This window comes from Lichenostomus cassidix, chromosome 5 (assembly GCF_008360975.1).
Source record: "Lichenostomus cassidix isolate B80296 chromosome 5, HeHo_3.0, whole genome shotgun sequence".
In the NCBI taxonomy this organism is placed as follows: Eukaryota; Metazoa; Chordata; class Aves; order Passeriformes; family Meliphagidae; genus Lichenostomus; species Lichenostomus cassidix.
In genome coordinates, this window is record NC_139486.1 from 40,579,128 (window position 1) to 40,600,218 (window position 21,091).

The window sequence follows — 21,091 nt, forward strand, 5'->3', positions numbered from 1 at the left end:
TACTCTTGCTTCAGATTTCTTAAATAGCAAAAAGGCTATACAGAGAAGCCAGTTTTAATAACATGCTATGAAAATATTAATCACATTATTTACCTTATTTAGCTACTTTATTATTTACCTTATGTAGTTACTGAAGGAATACCAAGTTTCTGAAGGTACAGATCTCAGGATGAACCAGAAATAATTCTTGTATATCTGTTGTTAATAAATGCCAACACATCTCACTCTGTAGGTCAGTATTTTTAACAGAAGACACATAGTGATTCCTGCATATACACTTCTTTTGGGATAATCCTAGGCTAAAGGATTATGTAAATCCTTTCCTGTATGTAAAGTATACAGGAAAGATTATAAGCACAAACTTGCACATATTCATGCTTATGCTACCCTGTTCTTTACTCTCAGCATAAGATATGGGATTTAAAACTAGAGATTTGTTGCTGAACCACTGGCCCCAGAACTCTACTCTGTGAGTAAAAAATAAAATCCATAGAGCAGATTTTGCAGAATATTTCTGTAAATATTTAGGACAAGAAAACCATCCATGTTACAATTAAGAAAAAAAAAAAAACTAGGAAAGAGATTAGTGCTCTCTGAAGCACTACTTTTATTGTAAAAACAGCCATAACTCTGACTATTCCAGGCTATTTCAAAATTTTACTACAGAGGCTGAATATGTCCAAAATGACACTACTCTGGAGCTTGTCATCTGAGAGAGTGCAACGCAACTTCAGTTTAGAATGGAATCACTTCCCTCTCCTCTTCCTGACAGGACTTAACAGCTGGATAACAGGCAGATTACCAAGAACACAGATCAAAATTACTACCACATCCAAGTATAAAAGCAGAAGAATGATATAAACAGATAGGACAAAATAAAGACACTAAATAAAGCAAACACCACATGATAAGCAAAAACATTAGTATTTCTTTCCCCATGCCCCATTTCTTAAGAAAAATGCATTATCCAGAACTCAGCAGCAACCTATCTAAAAGGAACACCAGAAGCAGATTAAGAATAATAATGGGCCAGAACAGCTAACTTCTCTGTTCAAATATCCTAAATAAACAGGAGTAAGAACACAGATTTCAAATTTTATTTTCATGTTAGACAACAGTTTAGAACAATTGCTATAAGCAGCACTAAGTAGGAATGAGAAACTATTTTATGTAGCCTTTTAACATATAACTTTATAAGCAATAAATAACTATTAATAGTGTGAAATACAGGATTATGTATTCCATTCTCATTAAATGACAGCATTCCTATACTGTTCTAAGATTATTTATTAATACTGCAATATTTACTATTATCTAGCTTCATAAAAATCAAAGACTGTTTTCTTCCTCCAGCAAAACTAGGATGGATGTGATCTAGCTTCTCTTTGCTTAAAGAATGCTTGCAATGTCAGGCAAAATTACACCTTTATACCAGAAGCAAATCTGGAGAAGAGGGCAGAGGGAATTTATGTTTTATAGACTAATATTTATGTAATTAATTTTTTGTAAAGAGCCATAAAATGTTCCCACAGTTGGTTGTAATATTTTTGGAGTTGTGTTTCTTTAAGGCAGAACTCAAAACCTTCCAAGGGGATTTGAAGTCCCCAAACAGATGTTTCAGGGTCTCATTACTTCCTCCCCACCTTGTTTGCTTTTATAAAGCAGAACTGATTAACATGGCTTGCTAGTGTCTGCTGCTCCACATGCTGAGTTACTAAATATTTTGGGAAAGTTTTCTGTTGGGAAGATGTATGTTGATTCCATTTGAAATGTATTTTCTACTCGGTTTGGTGAGGTTGAAAAGCTTATGTTGGAATGTAAGACATAGGGGGGATAAAAATCCCATTAACACATTTGCGATACAGGAGAGAGTAAAAACCAAAAAAGAAAGTTTTCTGTTCCTGACTCCTATGCAAACTTTCTTATTATTCTTACATAGCTTTACTGAGCTGTCTGTTTCTCTTTTCCCTAGCTACAAATCCAGAAAACTCAAGAGTAACTTTAATACACTAAGCAATGTTTTTAAGGTATGGTAATTCTAATATACTAATTAGAGCTACCTGAATGCCTTTCAGAATATTGAAATAAATAATCTGTAAGTCCAGACCTCAGCTTTCACACAAGCATTCATCATACACAGACTATAGCTATGATAAAGTCAGACTTCTCCCTTCAATCTGAACTAAAATTAGCTTCCAGTACTCTAAAAGCCTGCTTGAGGAGGTTTCCAGATTTTTCTAAGGAAACACACTGTGTGGACCAAAGACTTGTAGAGAATGCTAACTGCATACGCCAAAATATTGCTTAAGCCACAGGCAACCTAGGTGGTAAACACAGATCAAATATCTACTTTGTACAACTGCCAAGACAACACAGATAAATGTACATTAACCTGTATGGCTAACAGGGAATTGAAAACAGAAAGAAGAAATATAATTTCTCTACTCCTTCTAAATTTCTGGATAAATTGAAAATCTAGGATAGGTCCAAAATGAAAGACAGAAAAGCATTACTTTCTGTAACAGTTTTACCAATGTTTTGAAGCACCAAATGTAGCATATTGTATGACTTGACTGACAGTGAGAAATACATTATATTATTGGGTTGCCCAATGGGTTGGAAGTGACTGGAAATTCTCATTACACAATAGATTGCCCATGAAATTGATTCACCTGAATTCAATTTCTCCAGTAAATTTAACAAAGCCATGACAACTTCATTATGGAAGCCAAAGACTGAAGGAACTGGAGACCAAATTCTCTCTTCTTGCCAAGCAGTGAGCTCTGCAGACCAAGGTCACAAACACAGGCATGTCAGTAAGTAGCTCTAAGCTATTGCCCTTCCTTTCCTCCTTCCTCCTGCCCAGCTTTCAACTGCTGCATCCTCATTAGATCAGCCCTGAAAACCCATCACTTTCTGTAAAGGTCAAAATTTCTTAATATAACGCTGTGTTATTAATCTATCTTTATGAATACACATGCACATCTTGAGAAAGACTAGCAATATCTGTAAGGCAGATGTTCCTCAAACCGAGTAAGCAAGCATCCAACCCAAAGGTTCAATCCTACTTGTTTTCAGTTCCAGAATTTAGTTTAAGGGGACTGTGAAGAAACTGACAATATTCAACAAATATCAGCACAGGCAAGAGCTTGGGAAGGAAGCATTTGCACTTACTTCACACCAGACAACAGCAACAGCATGCAGCAGCAGGGCAGCCTACTCGTAGAAAGTAACATTTACTTAGGTAAGGTGTTATTTTCCTTAGAAATAAACACACCTGGGGGTTTAGCATCTCTTTATAAGCTCTTTACAAGCCAACACAGCATCAGGTTACAGAGTCTATTCATAAAATGTTTATAAGTTCTAGTGTTAATGCCACTAATGGTGCCCTGGTGTAGCATGCAAGACAGATCAATGTAAATCTTTTGATTGGTTTGTGAACAAAAAAAAAACTGGGCATAAGGCAAGAAAAGGACTACCTTCTGTAACATTTAGATCAAGGGGAACACAGTCCATGAAAGGAACTTTCTAGCCTCCTTTTTACAGCCCATGATTTGGTGGGAGTTGGTAAAAGTAGCAAGAGGGGAAAAAAATTCGCCCAAGAGTAGTAAAATTTAACTGCCCATAAAGCACCACTTTTCTCAAGTTTTAGGTCAGGCGCCATGATGCTGTGAGATTCTGCCTCACTGCAGTAGTTCAGTGTTTCCAAAATGCCTTGAAAGGATTTACAAGGCCTTGAAATACAACCATTTTCACACCGCCTATGGTGTCTCTACTTAAATGCTTTCCCTTCTTGATGGCTTTTGGTGTTCCTGGTTTTTATTCCTAGCTGGATTAGAGAAGTCTATCCAAGCAAAAGAGTGTGGCCTACCTGTTGCAACAGCACTGGCCTGGAAACTTACTGATCTTACTTTTAATCCTGGTTCTGTTACTTTTTTACAGATAAAAGTCTGGCATTCATTTGATTTCATGCTTCTACTTCAGCCTCTCATCAGTATGTGTATTCTTGACCTCAAAGAGATGTTATGAGACTTGGCCATTCTAAATCTTCCAGAATTTTGGGATAGAAGAATAGAAAAAAACCCCCAACAACTTCATCTACTCCTTTTATTTGTAAATAGAAGCTTTAATAAAATATTTAGCTAAGTAATTGAAGTAACTGACTGCAGTAAACCTTTGCTAAAAAGTGTACCTTCAACAGAGATACAAAAGATATTACAATAAACATCCACAGCTCAGCTGTGCATCTGACAGCTCTGGACATGGAAGTGCATCCACTAAGACCTTCGAAGGTATATAATCAAATGTTTGCTAAGTTACTGAGACATAGCACGTTATTGTCCATCAATTAAACGACTAGGATTGGTCCCAGGCAACCTCACCTCCTTCCAAACTATTTCTGTTGTGCAGTAGGATTAAATGGGCCACTGAGGTTTAAGATAAACTGAAATTTTATATGTTCACTCTGTACTAAAGATGCATGTGAACATAGCAGATGTTATATAATAGGTAGCAAGCCTGAGCTCTCAAGAGCCCTACTGACCTCTCCTGCAAAATGGGACTGAAGAGAGTGTAAGTTTCTCTAATAGAGCAATATGCATTTTATAAAAAGTTTCTGAAGACAAAATTTGGGTTCAGACTGAGGACTCCAGGGCCCCAAGTTCCCACAGTTTTCTGCTTACAAATTGTAATCTGCACCCTCTTTCTGTACTACTTTACTGTTCCTACATCTGGTTCCCTGTTCCAACAATTTCCTTGCTGATCACACATACTACCTTCAGTATGCAGTTCTCCAGCAAAGATGATACCAGCTGGGCCAGCTAAAACCAGTGATATCTTTGGGGTTTTTTACACAGGCTTACAAGAAAACCTCAGAAGACTTTAAGTATTAAGAATTAAACAGTATTTTGTTATTTCTAGAAAATGCTAAACATTTGGGATCAAAAAAGGCTTTATTGGTTTAGAACCCTTAGCAATATCACTCAATCACATTCAACACACCTAAAGCTGGCTGGCTCATTCTCTCTGTAATCAGTGCAGGAAAAAATAGGGTCATTCAGACAGAAATTCAGAGCTCTGGTACCTTAAAATACTTTCTGATCAATCTGGGAGAACTGGGGAGCATGAGATGATAAAATAAGTGACTAGCTGTAGGTCATGGTTCTTCTTCCCCTTAAAGCCCTATTTCAATAGTGACCTGAGGTTGTCTCATTTTTTCCAGGGAGGCATGAAGATTTGAAATGCAAATCAAGGCTACACAAATGCAGGCTACATTTTTCAAAAATAATTCATGTGTTTCAGCCTATGAAAAACATTAAGAGAGCTGTGCTCTGAAAAGTAGTCTCACTTTTGGGGTGCCAGTACAATTACCTGGAAGTGGAGGTAAACTCTTTAGAAATTGCAGTCTGAAAGTAAAAATTAGTTTCTTGTCCCCATACACTGACTATATAGGAATTTTAAGAGCTAATCCATTAAATCAATTAAATACCGGTAAAATCATACTAACTTGCACAAAACCAAAAAGTTTTCTGAATTATTTTCATATTTAATAGAATATCAGATTAAAACCATCTTTCAAATTCAACCTAAACTGGCTGTGTTGCATCTATTTCTCAAGGCAGACCTATCCAAGAAAAGCAGTAGTGCAGACAGCATATAAAGAGTGCTCAGAACATCAGCGTGTCACTTCTAAAGCTAAAAAATGGAGGTAAGCAAGAAATTGCAGTTTTGGAGGCCCCAATCACTTCAGATACAGACTAATCCATAACTCAGATTCAGGATTATCTGAACCTCAAAATAGAACTTTTTCTGCAACGGAAAAAAGAGGAATGAGTCATAGAACAATGCAGGGCACATACTGTTATTTCCAGTTAACTAAGGTCTGCTTCTAATGTAATCTGACAATGTTCTTTTAATATTATTTTTGAAATTTCATTCCATCTTTCAACTCTTGTTTATCTTGTCTCATAACTCTCTTGAGTTATGCATGATTCTCAAGTAAAGCCCTGAAAATACTCAATTCATCTATTACTCAAATACTGAATTGAACTTATACAAATTATATGAGTGGCCTATAGCAAAATATTCCTTAGTTACAAGACAATTCTGGAGTATGAGCAAACAAAACAATAATTTGCATCATTACAGTCAAATAGTTTAAGAAAGAGATTCTAGACAGGCATTTCATGGTGCTGGCTTTTATCGTAATTCAGCTTCAGACACTATCTCTTCGAAAGTGAAGCAGAAAGTGGATTTAATCCTTTGGCTAAATATTCTCTGCTGTAGTCATTTCAGCTATGAAACAAGCACATTTGCCTCCTTCAAATACAACAGCGAGTGAGAACTAAATCTTTCCATTACCCAAATTTCTCTTTTTTCTTTTTCTTTTTGAAGCTGCCAATTCATAAGGGGACACAGGTCAGAGTTCAAAATGCTAATCTTACCATTCAGATACCAGCCACTTGGGAGTAACTCACTTCTACTCATTCTCAGTTTTATTGCTGGAGACTACTTGCTGACTCTTAAGAGTTAAAAGAAAATGCTAGTGCAAGCTCAGATTTTAAAATTAAGCTTCTTGCACTGCAGCCTTCCTCAGATTCTCCTCTTTGGTGATTTGAAAAGAATCACATCATATGCACAGTTTGTGTTGTACATATATGAGAATGGTTCTTAGAAGCATATCTGTTTACATTTTCACTCTTGCTTCCACACTTTCACATAATTTTGGGAGTTTGGTGGGGTTTTGGTTTGTTTTAGGGGTGATGGGATTGGGGTTTTTTTTTTTTTGCTTTGGTGTTTCTAAGTTTTTCATCTTCTGTTATGAAGAGCCTTATTCGGCTTAAATATACAACACGAAAGAAGGTATTTTCAATAGAAGTGTCCTCACTTTCTCTCACAAAATGGCAACTTTTTATACAGTTTTGAAATCCTGCATTATCTTTACCATTAAAATATGAATTTCCACTATTCCTTGTCCTAGTGATAGCAACTTAATTCTAAAAATAGCAAGAACACAAGACTTGAATAGATAAAAATATCACTTAGCACTGGTGTTCCCTCCTCCCTCCATATATTTCTGCACCTCAGACTTGCTTCTTTGATTAATGAGCACGTCAACTTAACAACTCTGTTGCAAAAGGCAACATTGCACCAGCCAGGAAACCTGACTTACTGTCCTAGCACCCTACAAATCCACAGTTGAAATACATTTCAGTTATGGAGCCAACTGATACCAGCACTATGAGCAGCAAGGAACCACCCCATTCTCAGCTGTGGCTGGGAATACTATTGCAATGCATGGAGACAGAGCCAGCAAAGAAAGCAGAAGGATGAGAGATAAAAGAACACCAAAACCTTAAAAAAAAAAAAAAAAACTAAACAAAACCCTAAAGTTTCCTGAAGCATTTACAGCTTTAAAAACACGTGATATAAAAATTACTATCTATAGTTTTCTGAATTCCCTTTGCTCCCAACAACCATAAAAATAACACAGCTGAAAAAGAGAAATACAGATCCTACTCTTGCTTCCAGATAAGTCATTACCTACATAGCCATCGATACTGAGGTAAAGACACAAAAAATAGCCCACTCTCTTCCCTCCAGTTTCCAGGAGTTTCCAGCCCTAATTACTCCAATTTCACCAGGCTGTTACTGTAAAGGAAGGGGCAGGCACACCTAACCTGGAGTAGTCAAAAATACTTGGACCTGTATCATCTTTATTATGATGTTTGTCCTCCACATACTCTGCTAACACAAAACCAGACCTACACTGAGCTAGACTTGTGCTATCACTGATTCAACAGCAGTCTAGAAAATAATAGAAAACCAATACATGTATGTAACTGCAGGGAACATTCAACTATTGCATGACCAGAAGCTGAGGGGTGGGAGGATGTTTTATCCACATTTCTTGACAAGTGATGGACAGCTCTTGAAACTGAAAGCAATAGGTTTCTACTCCTAGGGGTATTGCCTTCAAATATGTCTATGTTCTCAGGGTAGATCAGTTTTCCCTGCTGCAGGCATCCTGCTGAGAGGTGAGGTCCCAAGCAAAACACAGGAATCTGACTGCAAGCCTTTGAGGTGGCAGGAGCCAAGGGAGGTTCAAAGACAAGGCTGGCTGGTGGGCAGCACCTCTGAGTACTGCAGGGGTTAGAGGTTAGTAAAGCAGGAGCCACTGGCCAATAAAACAGTGTTTGGAGAGCCCACTCTATAGATAAATTGGGGATCTGTTTACACCTTTCCCAGCTTTCTGAGTTACACACACTGATGCTTCCCACTGTGATCTTGTCCTATGTCCACCACCATCTCTATTCCTCAGCAGCTGCCCTGCTCTCTGCTGGTTGGCTTTCTAACATGGCTAAAGGATGCTTGGAAACTTTTAATCAGCATCCAGCATCAAAAATAAATAAATAAAAGCACAACTGCTTTTATTTGTGTCAACTGCTGCAATAAGATCTGGCTTGTTTGAGATTTCCCATGACTGCTATACTAATGCTGGGAGAATAGAAGCTTAAATTCCCTTGATTAGAGAAGCTAAACATAAAGCAAGCCCAGTGCCAATCACACACATGAAAGGACAGCTTTTTGAAGGAAGAAAAAAAATCTAGGTAAGGTTACCACCATATTACAGCTGTCAAAAATCAGCACATACCTAAATTTCAGAGCTTAAGCTCTATACCAGGACAAACTTGCCTTTTGATGAAGGCAAGTTTTGCTCAGTTTCCTGTAAGCTATATAGCTCTGTTTTATATAAGCACAAACATAATACACATACCCCCATACACACAGTTTTCAACATTGGTGAACTTTAACCACAGACAATACTGCCAGCATTGCTTGAATACAAATATATCTTACTGACTTCTCTGAGGATAAAAGCTGAAGGGCTGGCAGTCATGAAGTTTTTTCCATATCTACTGGAAAAATTCCATTTAGGACACGGTGCTGCTTTTTTCCTCTGCATCTTAAAAATAACTGATCTTAGCTTGGGCTACATAAAAATACCTCATCCTTCATGGCTGAAACTGCACATGGCTGTATAGCTGTCTGATGAAATGGGAAAGGTGGGTATTAACTGCTGCTTGTGACAATACTATGCAGTAGGCACACTACAATGAAACAGGATTGAAAATAAATTTACATGAAAAAAATCATTGATAGACGTAAACAAGAGTTATTAATTTTTCCTTGGCAAACATCTGAAATAGCATGCTATCCTTTATTGCATGAAGCCAAATTTTGTAAAAAAGAAAAGTAGTCTCAAAGATAAATATTTAAACTAATGTATTAAGTCATCACTACCAAGAAAGAAAAAAATAACTCCACTAACCAACATTTGCATATTTATCATGTATTAATATTTTGCTTCACCTGAACAACTGAAAATGTGAATACACAGTTGTTTTCCCTCTCCCCTTCATACATATTGGCTACTACACATAGGTAGGAACAGACCAGAAAAAAAACTAGTGGTGAGAGGAAGAATTAAAGGCTTGGGCTGGTGCTGCTATCTTACTGAAACATTTCAAAAAGTTGGTTAATGGGTGCAGTATTCATACTCAGGCTTAACCTCATCACCAAATCAGGATCAGGAAAGTTTCTCTCAGTGTCTCAAAGGGGACCATTGGTATGTTTTGCTTTTGTTTGCTACAGTGTTGGGGATGCATATTTATGGTAGATTGCTGTGGGGAGAACAGAGATGAAGTATTCTATGGACTCCCTGGGACCAGAATTTCACTACCAGCTGAGTCTGGTTACAGGAAACTGTATTTCTTAATCTTAGCCATAACCTAACAACTTCTATCCATGATTCCCTAGTCCAACATTAGCATCCTGGAATATCGATACCTTCTAGATACCTTCTACAATCCTTCTCTCCATAGCATCTCTACAGAATTAAGTCACCAGGATTCAAAGACAACTAATGCCAGGTGCCATTTAAATTTCTAAAGAGCAGTCAAAATTGTTGTTAATAAAAAAAAAAAAAAAGAAAAGAAAAAGAGAAAGGAAGAAGCTAAACCCCAGATACAAATTACACAATTTGCAAGCCAAGGGGCACTACAGTATACTCCTGATACAGCCCACTATTCAGTTTGTAAAAAAGACACATGATTTTCCTACCTCCAGGCATCTAAGAAGCTATTCAATAGATAATAATTTACAGACAAAGATTAAAGGAAAAGCTGTCTAAAGATTATCTGGCAGCAAAGTGTTTCTATAGAAAATGTAAGACCTTTCTAATTTAAAAGCCAAATGTTCCTACTGTCTCATAAGATACATTTGATATAGTCATTAAAGCAAGATCCAGATTTCTAAATTCCATTATTATGATTTGACTTTGTATAAGTTATTTACATCTCTATCTACTCAGTAGTAAAACGGATGCAAGACCAAGGTGTATTTACTACTTCCATTCAATATATGCCAATTAGTACAACAATGCAGTGTACTTATGCTATATAGATAAATGCAAAAGTTGTAACACAATAATTAAAGGGGCAAGCAAAGCAAGCAGATTTGATAAGGGAAAACACAGAGTAACAAAGAAAGAGTGGAACACCAGGAGATACGCTTAATCATCCATTTGTCTGCAGATAACTGCTTCGTGTGCATGACAGAATATTTTCAAATATTCCTTCTAAAAGCACATGCCTTTCCAATTTCTCAATCATCTGGTTTATCTGTAGTCTACCCAAGCTGTGTATAGCAATCTGAAAAGGGTAAGTACTGAAAATCCACTGTGCAACAAGATACAGACCCTTAAAACACAGACTCTTAAAATCAAATCTGAAAAAAAAACAAAAAAAATTGTCTTAAAATAGCATCATTTACCTCTTACAGTTAAATTTAACCTTTTATTGTTTAGAAGCTGCCAATGTAGATACAAAAGCAGCCCAAATGTATCCTATAAAAATTATTCATGGAGGTGCTGATTGGTCTCAAATTTCAGAGCTCTTTCTCAGAGATGCCACGAAGACAGTTTTCTCCATTCTGAAAAACAAGAAGGCAGGACAGACAAGAAGGAAAAAAAAAAACTAGGATAAGGATACTCTCTGCAACAACTGAAGGGAGCAATGAAAGTCTCATATATAAATGCCAAGGATTCTACAACTCCCATGGTGATCCTGGAAGTAAGCCAGGAAAAAGCTTTTTCTTTCCTTTGCTGTTTGCAGCAACAAATCTTTCCTTTGGGGGAGGGGTGAGAGGGTTGGAACTTACTTCACTGCATCTGATAAGATGGCAAATTGTCCAGGCCTGACATTTATGGGGGACCCGGAGCTTCACTGAAGCACTCTGGGAGGATTAAAGCAGGGTTAGGCTCTGCAGTTGCACTCCTTAAAATGCTACAAACGGCAGACAGATGAAAGTTCGCCTAAATTTGATAATGATGATTCTAAAGAACCCAGAGACAGAAGCTGTCCCCTGTCAGGTAAAGAACTGCAGCTGTAAGTTTAATATTCTCATTAAAAGGACTTGTAAAAACCTAAGTATGCTCAAAGAGCATCTAGTGTCCAGATATTGAAATGAATTTCTGTTTAATTGGTTAACAAGAACTAAATCCCATCTCTTTCATGTAAGCTGCACCACCCACAGGAAAACTCCACCACCCATTTGCTTTAACTCCATCCAAGACCATTTCACTGCAAGAATGGGATGTTTCACACGCTGGCAGTGATTGCCTGGAGCCAGCAGAAAGGCTCATATAGCTGTCAGCAAGCTGATAAGAGTTGAAATTACTCTACAGAGCCCTCTTTAAAGAAGAGCCAAAGAAGCATATTAAATGAAAGGGAGGAGGGTCAGAAGAGCCAGCCACTCATGTTGTTTTAACGTGGCACTAAAACAAGTCATTGATTTATGCTTGTGTCTTCAGCTCTGCTTGACCTGGAGTCTGAACTTTTCTTCAGGTCAGGGCTGAGGCACATGGGATGTGCACAAGCAAAACCACAACAGCTTGTCCAGGTATTCCGACTGTGGGAACAAACATTGCAAACTATATGTTTTCCATCCACATTTTTTTACACTGAATTTACATACTTTTTTAGCCTTTAGTTGTCCACACAGGCTAAAACCACGAGAGTGTGTGATTATCTAAAACTTTAATTAATGAAAAGCAAGAATGGTATGTGGCCACTATTTGAGAGAGTACCTTGTGGGCCTTCAGGAAAGTGAGTTACACATTCATCCAAAGCAGGAAACTATACATCACTTTCAATAGTCTCTCACTGAAGTGTTTGGCAGCCAGTGAAGTCAAGATGCATTTTAACAACTACTGATTATCTGACAAGGTTATTACACAAGGCAATATAATACTAAGGTCTTTTGTAACCATGAGTCCTGAAGCTGCATCACTGTGCCTGCACCAGGTCTGACCAAATAGCCTTCTGCACCCATATTGTCCCTCTGACAATGCTCCACAGCAAGTACCTTAGGAACTCCCCTCCCACAGACACAGCAGGCACAAGCTACCACTTCCCCAAATACTCTCCAACTTCCAGAAGTCTGCAGTGGAGGAAATTTTAAGCCAGAGGGCATATCTTTGCATTCATCCCTGACAAATTTTCCTTTTCTGGATTTTTTCATCCTGCCTTTTATGTCAATAAAACCCCTTCACTCACACAGAATGAAAAGAAGTGATTCTCACAGAGTACCTGTTAGTTTTGTGAGAAGACCATGTCCTTTTTTAATTGTTTTAGACCAGATTACAAATAATAAAAGTACTATGTGACATCAAATGAAATTGTATCAAACAATGTATAGTCACGTCCATTCACTTGCTTCATTACCTTCTTATTTTATCGTTGTGTATTACATTATTGCTTCATCATCACCAATCATCCATTTTAAAGATGAAGAGTGTTAGGCTATTTAATCACTCTTCTCTTGAAACTTTTGATCACCCTTGTTCTATCATATCATTTTTAAGATGGGAGAACCAGAACTATGAACTGTATTCATGGTGCAGACATACAACAGATTTACATGGTGGCATAGTATTTTCTATCTTCTTCCCTACCTCTTTTCTAAAAATTCTTTGTGTTATTACTTTTTTACTACAACTGACTATGGAATTTATACTTTCATATAACTATTTGTTACAGCTCTTAAGAATTCTTTTCCAAGTGATTGCAGTTAGTTGAGAGGCCACAACTGCCTTTGAGAAGGCTGTTTTAAATTGCATATGTATCACTTTGTATACTGAATTTATCACTTTATCATTTGGCCATTTTGTACCTGAATGTCTGTGGCCTAAGGTGTGCCATTTCCAAATAAAACCCTTCCCAAAGCAGATAATTCATAATGGATAAATGGAAGTGGTTTTCTATGACTGTTAGATCAAGCTGCAAAGTTTGTCTTAAAAGGCCACGTTATTCTAGGGTGCTTAGCTCCTACACAGGTACCAAACTTTATGGAATTTCTAATTTCCAACCTCTCCACTTCTCCCTCTGAAATTGGGCAGTAACTGAAATCAGAAGAGAATCAGCATGTATGCACACTGTATGAGATCATGCACATATTTCACTAGAAAACCTGGATGAAAAGAATTCCCACATTTAAGAACACCAGCTCTTCCTTCTTACACCATCAGAGCACACAAAGTCATCCTGTTTTCCAGAATAGATATGAATTCAGAAAATTTTATTTCTGGGAGATGGGAGTGTTACACAGTCAAAAAAGAACAGGCACACAAAGCCTTCTTTTGAAAATAAACTCCTTACCTAAAATCTCTTCAGTGAGAAAGAATACCTAAATAAACAGAAGAATAAGTCTTCTATTTTCACTACATAGTATTTCCATATTCTGATTCTATGCCTTAATGAGTCTATCCATGTTAAAAGAGTTCTAAGTATGTTGGTATTCAGTGAAGAAAAATATTTACAAGATGCCTATATACTTGGATAGACAGACTCGCCTCCCAAAAATAGGGTGAAAAAAGTACAGATGCTGAGATATAAGCTGAGGAAAACTTCCATACTAGTTAAAGGCATTTCTATATCAACTACAGTGCTGAAATATGTTTCCATAGACTAACAGGATTTCAAAGCAACACCTTAGGAAAAAAAAAAAAACAAACAACTGTTGCAAGGGAAACTATAAAAGGCATGAGATAAGGTGATACCGGCAAAGTTTTGTTTTGCTTTTCTTCCTTTATCTATTTCACACTTCAGGAGCAAGACAAAATTTCATATTTTACTCTTTATCAAACAGTTCTATTACATCTACTTCTTTCCCTCCAATTCTGGAACTTTGCTATTACCTGGTGCTGGTTAGAAGTGCAGAGAAAATGAAAACATAAGGATGCAGCATCAAATCTGCTGGATCAGTAGCTGTGCAGCTAAGCTGCTTATCAACTTGCCTGTGGGCACTTTTGCCAGTATTTCAGAGTCCATATGGAACTATTTGTGAGAGGGGAATGGATCAAGGAAGCTTCAAAGAAAATGAGAATGACAACATTACTGTAGAAAACAGACAAGACAGCAATCCCAGAGAAACATAAGTTTCATCCAGACCGCAATTAATTTTAGCAGTTCACTTAGCAGAGACTGGTTTTGACGGTCAAAATGTTGCAGTTTATAAGAGCTATCATATGTGAGTATCCAGTTTTCAGGGATAGGCTGTACACATAGTATTGAAAATACATAACAATTTTTTACAACCGTGTAGACTAGGCTACAAGCACAGAAACTATTCCCTTCTGTGAGGAAAAACAGGAAACTGGACCGGGAATTGTTGAGAGCAAACTGTTCTGCAAGTTTGAACAATAAAAGCGTAAGTTAATATAGCTGATCTCCAGAGACCTCAGTGCAATCAGGTATTTATGTAGGACAATAGAATTAATTCTGATCCCCCACACTCAAGTTCTGCTCAAACCAATGAATCTCTTTCCCAGTTTACATCATGTACTGTCTGATAAAAAACTGAGCAAAATAAAATTGTGTTGTAGGAAATCACAGCTCAGGTTATACCAGCCACATATCCTAGCAGATGATGTCTCCAAAACTAAAACACCTGTAATTTTATCCTCTTCATGACAATACTATGTGATGTCCATGATATGTGTACAAACTGTAGGAAAACACTTTCAAATATGAGTTCTTATATAACTTAAATGTAATGACTTCTGTTTAAGAAACTTCCTCTCTTCCCCAGCTGATGTATAGCTAAAAGTATGTCCAGAAACAAAGCAAAAAAATATACAGAGAATTTATATTTTACTCATTAAAAGCAGACAACCTATTTAAACTTGAAAAAAGATATATACAGGTATATGTATGTACATATGTTTATGTCTACATTTTAACCTTGATGTATGATCTCCAGAGAATCTCCTGTAATAAAATACTGCAAAAAAGCACCTAATCAACAAAGAAAACTGTCAAGCTCACATTTACAATAATGTCTGTTTTAATTATGATGTATCCCAACTAAGGATAAGAATTATATCATAAGACAACCATTGAAACCAATGCAGTTGGACAGCAAGGCTCCAATCCCACAAGAGTCATCAGACCCAGAAAGCCTGATAGGTATGCATGCTTCAGCCAGGAGAATAAAGAATGCATGCTTCAGCCAGGAGAAATTTAGAGCAAGGATTTGCCTAGATTTCTGTTTGCCTAGAAAAAGATTATCTCAACCATACATGTCCAGTTACTGGTAGTCCACACAGTATCAGTCGCTAAGTACTTTCCACCATATTACACAGAACCACACATCAGCAAGGCAATTTCAGAGACACACAGAGATTTGACCTTGTAAATAAGGCTGACAGGACATGAAATGTATGAATCACATGTTTCAGCATCCTCAGTACACAGACAGAAATAAATTCACAAAGATGAAAGACAGACCTTGTGATTTCATACTGTTACTTGTACTGTCAAAACACAAAATTATATCCTCAACAAAAGGAACAAGATGTGAAAGGAAGGTTTAGAAAAACACATCACACCTTCAGTCAATACAATCACATTTTCCAACGAAGTTCAGTGATGTTTTGAACCCCCTGACAATGACTATTGCAAATTATCTATAATCCAACAAAATTCACTCTGAACAGAGACTATATCTGTATCATGACCATTAAAATATCATCTATTTTCAGCTAAGTTTATACTGTTACGGATAATATAGATACTGTATATATCATCTGAATTAATGGTGTTATTGTTGGTTTGTCTCATTATGAAAGTTTAGGGGGGTTCCTTCTTTATTTTGTTTGCCGGTTTTTTTACAGACTGGAGTTTCATTAATCATAAGCTATGATTTCATACTTTAATAAAATTAGTGTTTAAGCAGTCCATAATGTCAAGTCCATTGTCCATAGCAAGAGAACACTATACTAAAATGATTATTTTCTGTAATCAGTAAAATGGACAAGAAAATTAATGTACACTTTGAGAGACTATTAAAGTCAGTTTTAAACCTTTACTAGGCACAATTCCTTAGGTTAACATCTCTAAAGGAAAAAAATCACATCTCCAGGAGTTGTAACACCAAGGTTACTTTTTCACCTCCTGTTTTTGGTGGGCACATTGGTAGTGGCAGCAGGCCCCATCAAAATGGTTCATTTGTGTGAAGGCCCTAAAGAGAAAAGGAGACCCCTGATGGCTGCTCTGGTATTTGCAGACTCTCAGAACAGAATGAAGAGAAGTTGGCAACATAATCCAGGTGTGAAAGATATCTATTTCTAAATTTGAGAGTCCATTTTCTCGCTATATATCGGTACTAATATACACTCTGCAGCTTTTAGCACTGCCTAAGTAGAAATAACTAGTGTTTTAGGCTACACTCGAAAAAAATCTTTCTTGGGTTGCTTTTTACAAGGACCACGCAAAAGACGACTTTGTCACTAAGGTTGTGTAAAGGAATTTCAGAAACATGACTTCACAATTCTTGCAGAAATTTGGCTACAGAAATTCCATACATCTTGAAAAGCCACCTCAGATCAGATAGTTAGCTTTTCCCTTGAATACCTAGCTCTTACTTCCTCTATGGTTTTCCTGATGGGGAACTGAGGCAACAATAAGCGTATTTTCTTACCTTATAACAATACATGCTCAGGTTCAGTAAGATGTCAAGGATGAAATATCATAGATATTAGTCTACATTATATGTTAATAGCCTCTTTGCTGGCCTGACAGCTCATGGTCTCAGCTGTTGCAGTCATCAAATAAGTAAAATCTCTCTCTCAGAGGAATTGTAAACTTATACAAAATATTTAAAATATTTTGGACTTAATGCTCCCCTCACATTATAAGTGACTAAATTTTTTCTACAAATGAAAGCTTCTTTTGAAATAAACAGAGACTCTTGAACTTTTTTACTACAATTTAAATACCACATAGAAAAATGAAACAAATATATGCTGTAATTTCACCAGAAATATGTTAATAGAAATCAGCAGGTAGTACACATAGATTCAGGGAGAGTTTCCATCCCATTGAAAAGTGATGGCAAATGCAAATGTTTAGCGTGAAGGAAACAGGGTCAAATAATCAAAACATTAACATGAGAGTACAGTGGATGTTTCTGCAATCCAACAGCTTTCAGAGCAAGGAAGGTGTATGAACCTACAGTCCAACTGTAAAAAAGGAAAATAATTTTAACACAGTGCATTGTTTTACCTGTCTTTGCATCTCTTCAATCTGTCGCTGGGGGATACTTTGCAGAATACTGTACATTTCAGGCATCTTTTCTTCAGGGATGACAACAGAGGCCCTATAAGCAAAAGACAGAAAACATATGGCAAGATGAGAAGAAAGAAATTCTACATTAAATTACGTTGACTGATTTTCCAGACTCTTGTCCTATTTTAATAAGACATACTCAAAAGACATAAGCTAAAAGAAGCAGTCTTCTCTCAGTGAAACCAAATACTCTGTAGCAGTTCCTTCCCAACACCAGCCATTCTGCCCACAGACAATGCCACCAAAGTCTGTAGACTGATCTGTCCAGACAATCTAATAACTATGGAAGGGACAGAGACTCACAAATCCTGAATTCTCATCCCTGGACTGCCACCGACTTGTTGTCAGCAGAGATTTTTGGAGTAACCAAGCAATAATAGAACATATACAGTGTTACACATAAAACTAGTAATTTTTGTACATATTATCCCAAGATCATGTAACTGGGCATAGTGCATGCATAGAAAAATAATCTAAGCCCCTAACACAGGGTACTCAGACACAAAATAATTACACATTTCTATCTCAAATAAACTTGGGAATCGTGATGCAATATAGAGAGTTAACATTTCTGTGATGCAATATTTACCATATATTTTCCTTAAAAGAGCCTGAATGGAGACCAGTCCTCTCTGAATTCAAGCACAATAATACAGCAAATCAATTTTAGAAAAAAATATGGCTGACTACAGGACAATCAAATGCTCTGTCAGACCAGTCTCATTTATATTCCTCTCCTATCTTTGATACATAACAGATCAAGGGCAAGGACAGCATGCATCCTACTCTCTATTTCATTCCCTGTAACTCCCAGTACACTTGACTTATCACACAGATTTGATTCAAATGACTGAAGGCAGTGAAGTATCTTATGCAGCGGTTCAATATCCAACAGTGAGAGTACAGACCTCTTCCAGTCCAGAACCTCAGAGAAAGGCAAAATGTAGGAGTCAGCAATGATGACTGGGACACAGCCAGCTTGAAGAACATCACTTAGCACAGCCTGTCCCAGGCGGGCTCCACGTAGAACAACACAGAACGTAGATTCCTGTCAACAAATGGTATCCAACACACAGATGAGGGAAAAAAAACCGAAATGTTAGAATTGCATTGTGTGTGTATACATATGCATTTTGTTTTCCTGCCCTTCCTTTCATTAAAAAAACTAGTCAAAAGGAAAACCAACTTGCTCTGTGCAATCAATATATTCTAACTTATTAGCTAATTCAAAATAATTATACAACTTTATCTTCCACAGGCTAGGAAAATTATCATAAGTGGAGGGATGAGAAACAAGCTAGTGAGACAATTCCATGCTTTATTTTAATGGCCAAACTTCAGAATTCAGTTGAGAAAACTCAAGAATTAAGTTAAAAACATTTCAAAAGTTTGGCACAACAAGATGAGCAACAATTAATGTGAACTTATTTGAGCATAAACTGTAAGGACCCAATTTAATTTTCTTCTATTATAGGGCAATGCAGCTCTGTGGATAGCAGGGAAGTAACAGATTTTGTATATCAAGTTTAAAAGTCATTTGACATCTTTGATAGCATTTTGACAGGAAAATTAAGAAATCAGGGGCTAGATAAAGCCCTAATAGGCTTTACAGTTACATAAATTACAGTTACACAGCTCCAAGTATAAAGTAGTTAACAGTAGCTCACAAGTTAAACAGTGATGGATGAACTAATCTTTCCTAAGTGCAACAGCATTCAAAGTGTCCCTTAGTTAACTGAGTAGCAGAATTAAGACCATACTTATTAGACCTGACAATACCTATGATTTTGTAGGATTAGCAGGTATAATGGATAACAGGATTAGACTTGAACACTATATGCATAAATCAACTAAGAAACACCAACATATATAGAAATTCAACACTTGGAGAAAAATACCAAACTGCACAAATATAAAGCATGAAGTAGCTGGCTAATCTTTGCATTTTGCAAATGAGGAGAGCTCCTACAAAAGAACAGGCAAAGAAAGGGTATTCATGTGACAGCAATGCTGTTCTGTTGAAAAAACCAATCACTCCACACACAGGTAATATTACAGTACAAAAAGAAGTACAGTGTAGGAAATCTGCAGGATTCACTCACCCTTCATAGTAACAAATTACCTCAGACAGAGCAGGGTTCAGTCTTGGGCAATGCACTTCCAGTGGTAAGTAAAGAACAATTACTTACCTTGAAGGTATGATCTACAGGGAAGGACTGACTATATCATTGCTACCTATTTTGAAGGAATGAGGGCAGGAGAAAGGGAGCTTCAAAGATAAAAAAAGTTGTTGCAAAAGAGTATATAATCCACTTAGTCATGTCCACAACACACAGGACAAAATGCCATTAGTTTAAATTGCAGCAGAGTTCTTGACTATGTTGCACTTACCCTGTATTTTGGGACTTTAGCTCTCACTGCCACTGAGGAATTTTGCTACAGATACAAGATCGCAAAATAAATGCTAGCAGAGTTCAGCTACACAACAGGGAAAAATCCCAAGTCAGTATTATCCCTAAGTCTAAGAAAGAAAAATTATAAAGTTGATACAGGGGTTCCCACAGATAAGAAAACATTTTTCCAGCTTGTGTTCCATGGCCTGATGAAAAGGAGCCAGAAGGCTCAGCAGGGCAGCAAAACATCAAGATGGAACTAGGAAATACAAGCGGGTTTGCTGGCTCTTCATTTGTTTCCTAATGCAATCATAAGACCTGTGTTCATACCCATACAGTACTAAGAGCCTCGAAAATCTCATCCAAGAGAAGACTGCAAACAGGAAGCATTAACAACCTGGAAGCCAAGAGTCTGTCTAGTAGGACATCTGTAAAGGCAGTTCTGGAAAGGATGAACTGTGATCCAAGTCCCCCTTCCCCCACTCTTAGACAGGAAGAGAAGGAAAAGAAGGGTGTGGGGAATGGAAGGAGCTGAGAGAATGAACACACATTTTAACCATTGACTCACTAGATCACGCAGCAGCAGGTGGAAGAGACTCAAAATAAGGTCTGGGAGAGACGAAAAAGAAAAAAAGAAGCCCAGATGTGGACACACATGCTCATCCATCTACCCAGATAACCATTTTTCCTGTCTAGACAAAGGTTACTATAAATACATCTCCTCACATCACCACTGTTATCAGCCAGACATTCCAAAGGGAAATGCAGGGCTCTGCAAAGGAAAGTATTTTAACAATCTCGGCATGTGCCAGCTCTCTTTTGAGTTATAAAATCATATAAAGCAAGATATAGATACATTCCCTGACTTGCCATCCTTTAGAAATCCAGTCTGTATTTAAAGAAATAAAGCAAACAAGTCTTTTCGTTTTGTTGGGGTTTTTTTTACTCAAAGTTTAGGACTTACGGTGACCCTTTCCTCCTTCTCCTCCTCCTCTACAAGGAATTTTAAAC

At 37.1% G+C, this 21,091-nt stretch overlaps 1 protein-coding gene across 3 annotated transcripts in view; it reads right to left on the reverse strand.

Moving 5' to 3' along the window:
* The window catches only part of EXT2 (exostosin glycosyltransferase 2), a 74,740-nt gene that overhangs the window by 41,283 nt on the left and 12,366 nt on the right, over positions 1-21,091 (reverse strand). For all 3 annotated transcript variants that reach the window (XR_014852676.1, XM_085062625.1, XM_085062626.1), the window contains 2 exons: positions 18,596-18,735; positions 17,625-17,718 (listed from right to left, as the gene is read on the reverse strand). Coding sequence is in view for 2 of the 3 variants with exons in the window: in XM_085062625.1 (XP_084918751.1) it covers positions 17,625-17,718; positions 18,596-18,735 (234 nt within the window). In the remaining variant the exon portion in view is untranslated. The remainder of the gene's footprint in view (positions 1-17,624; positions 17,719-18,595; positions 18,736-21,091) is intronic.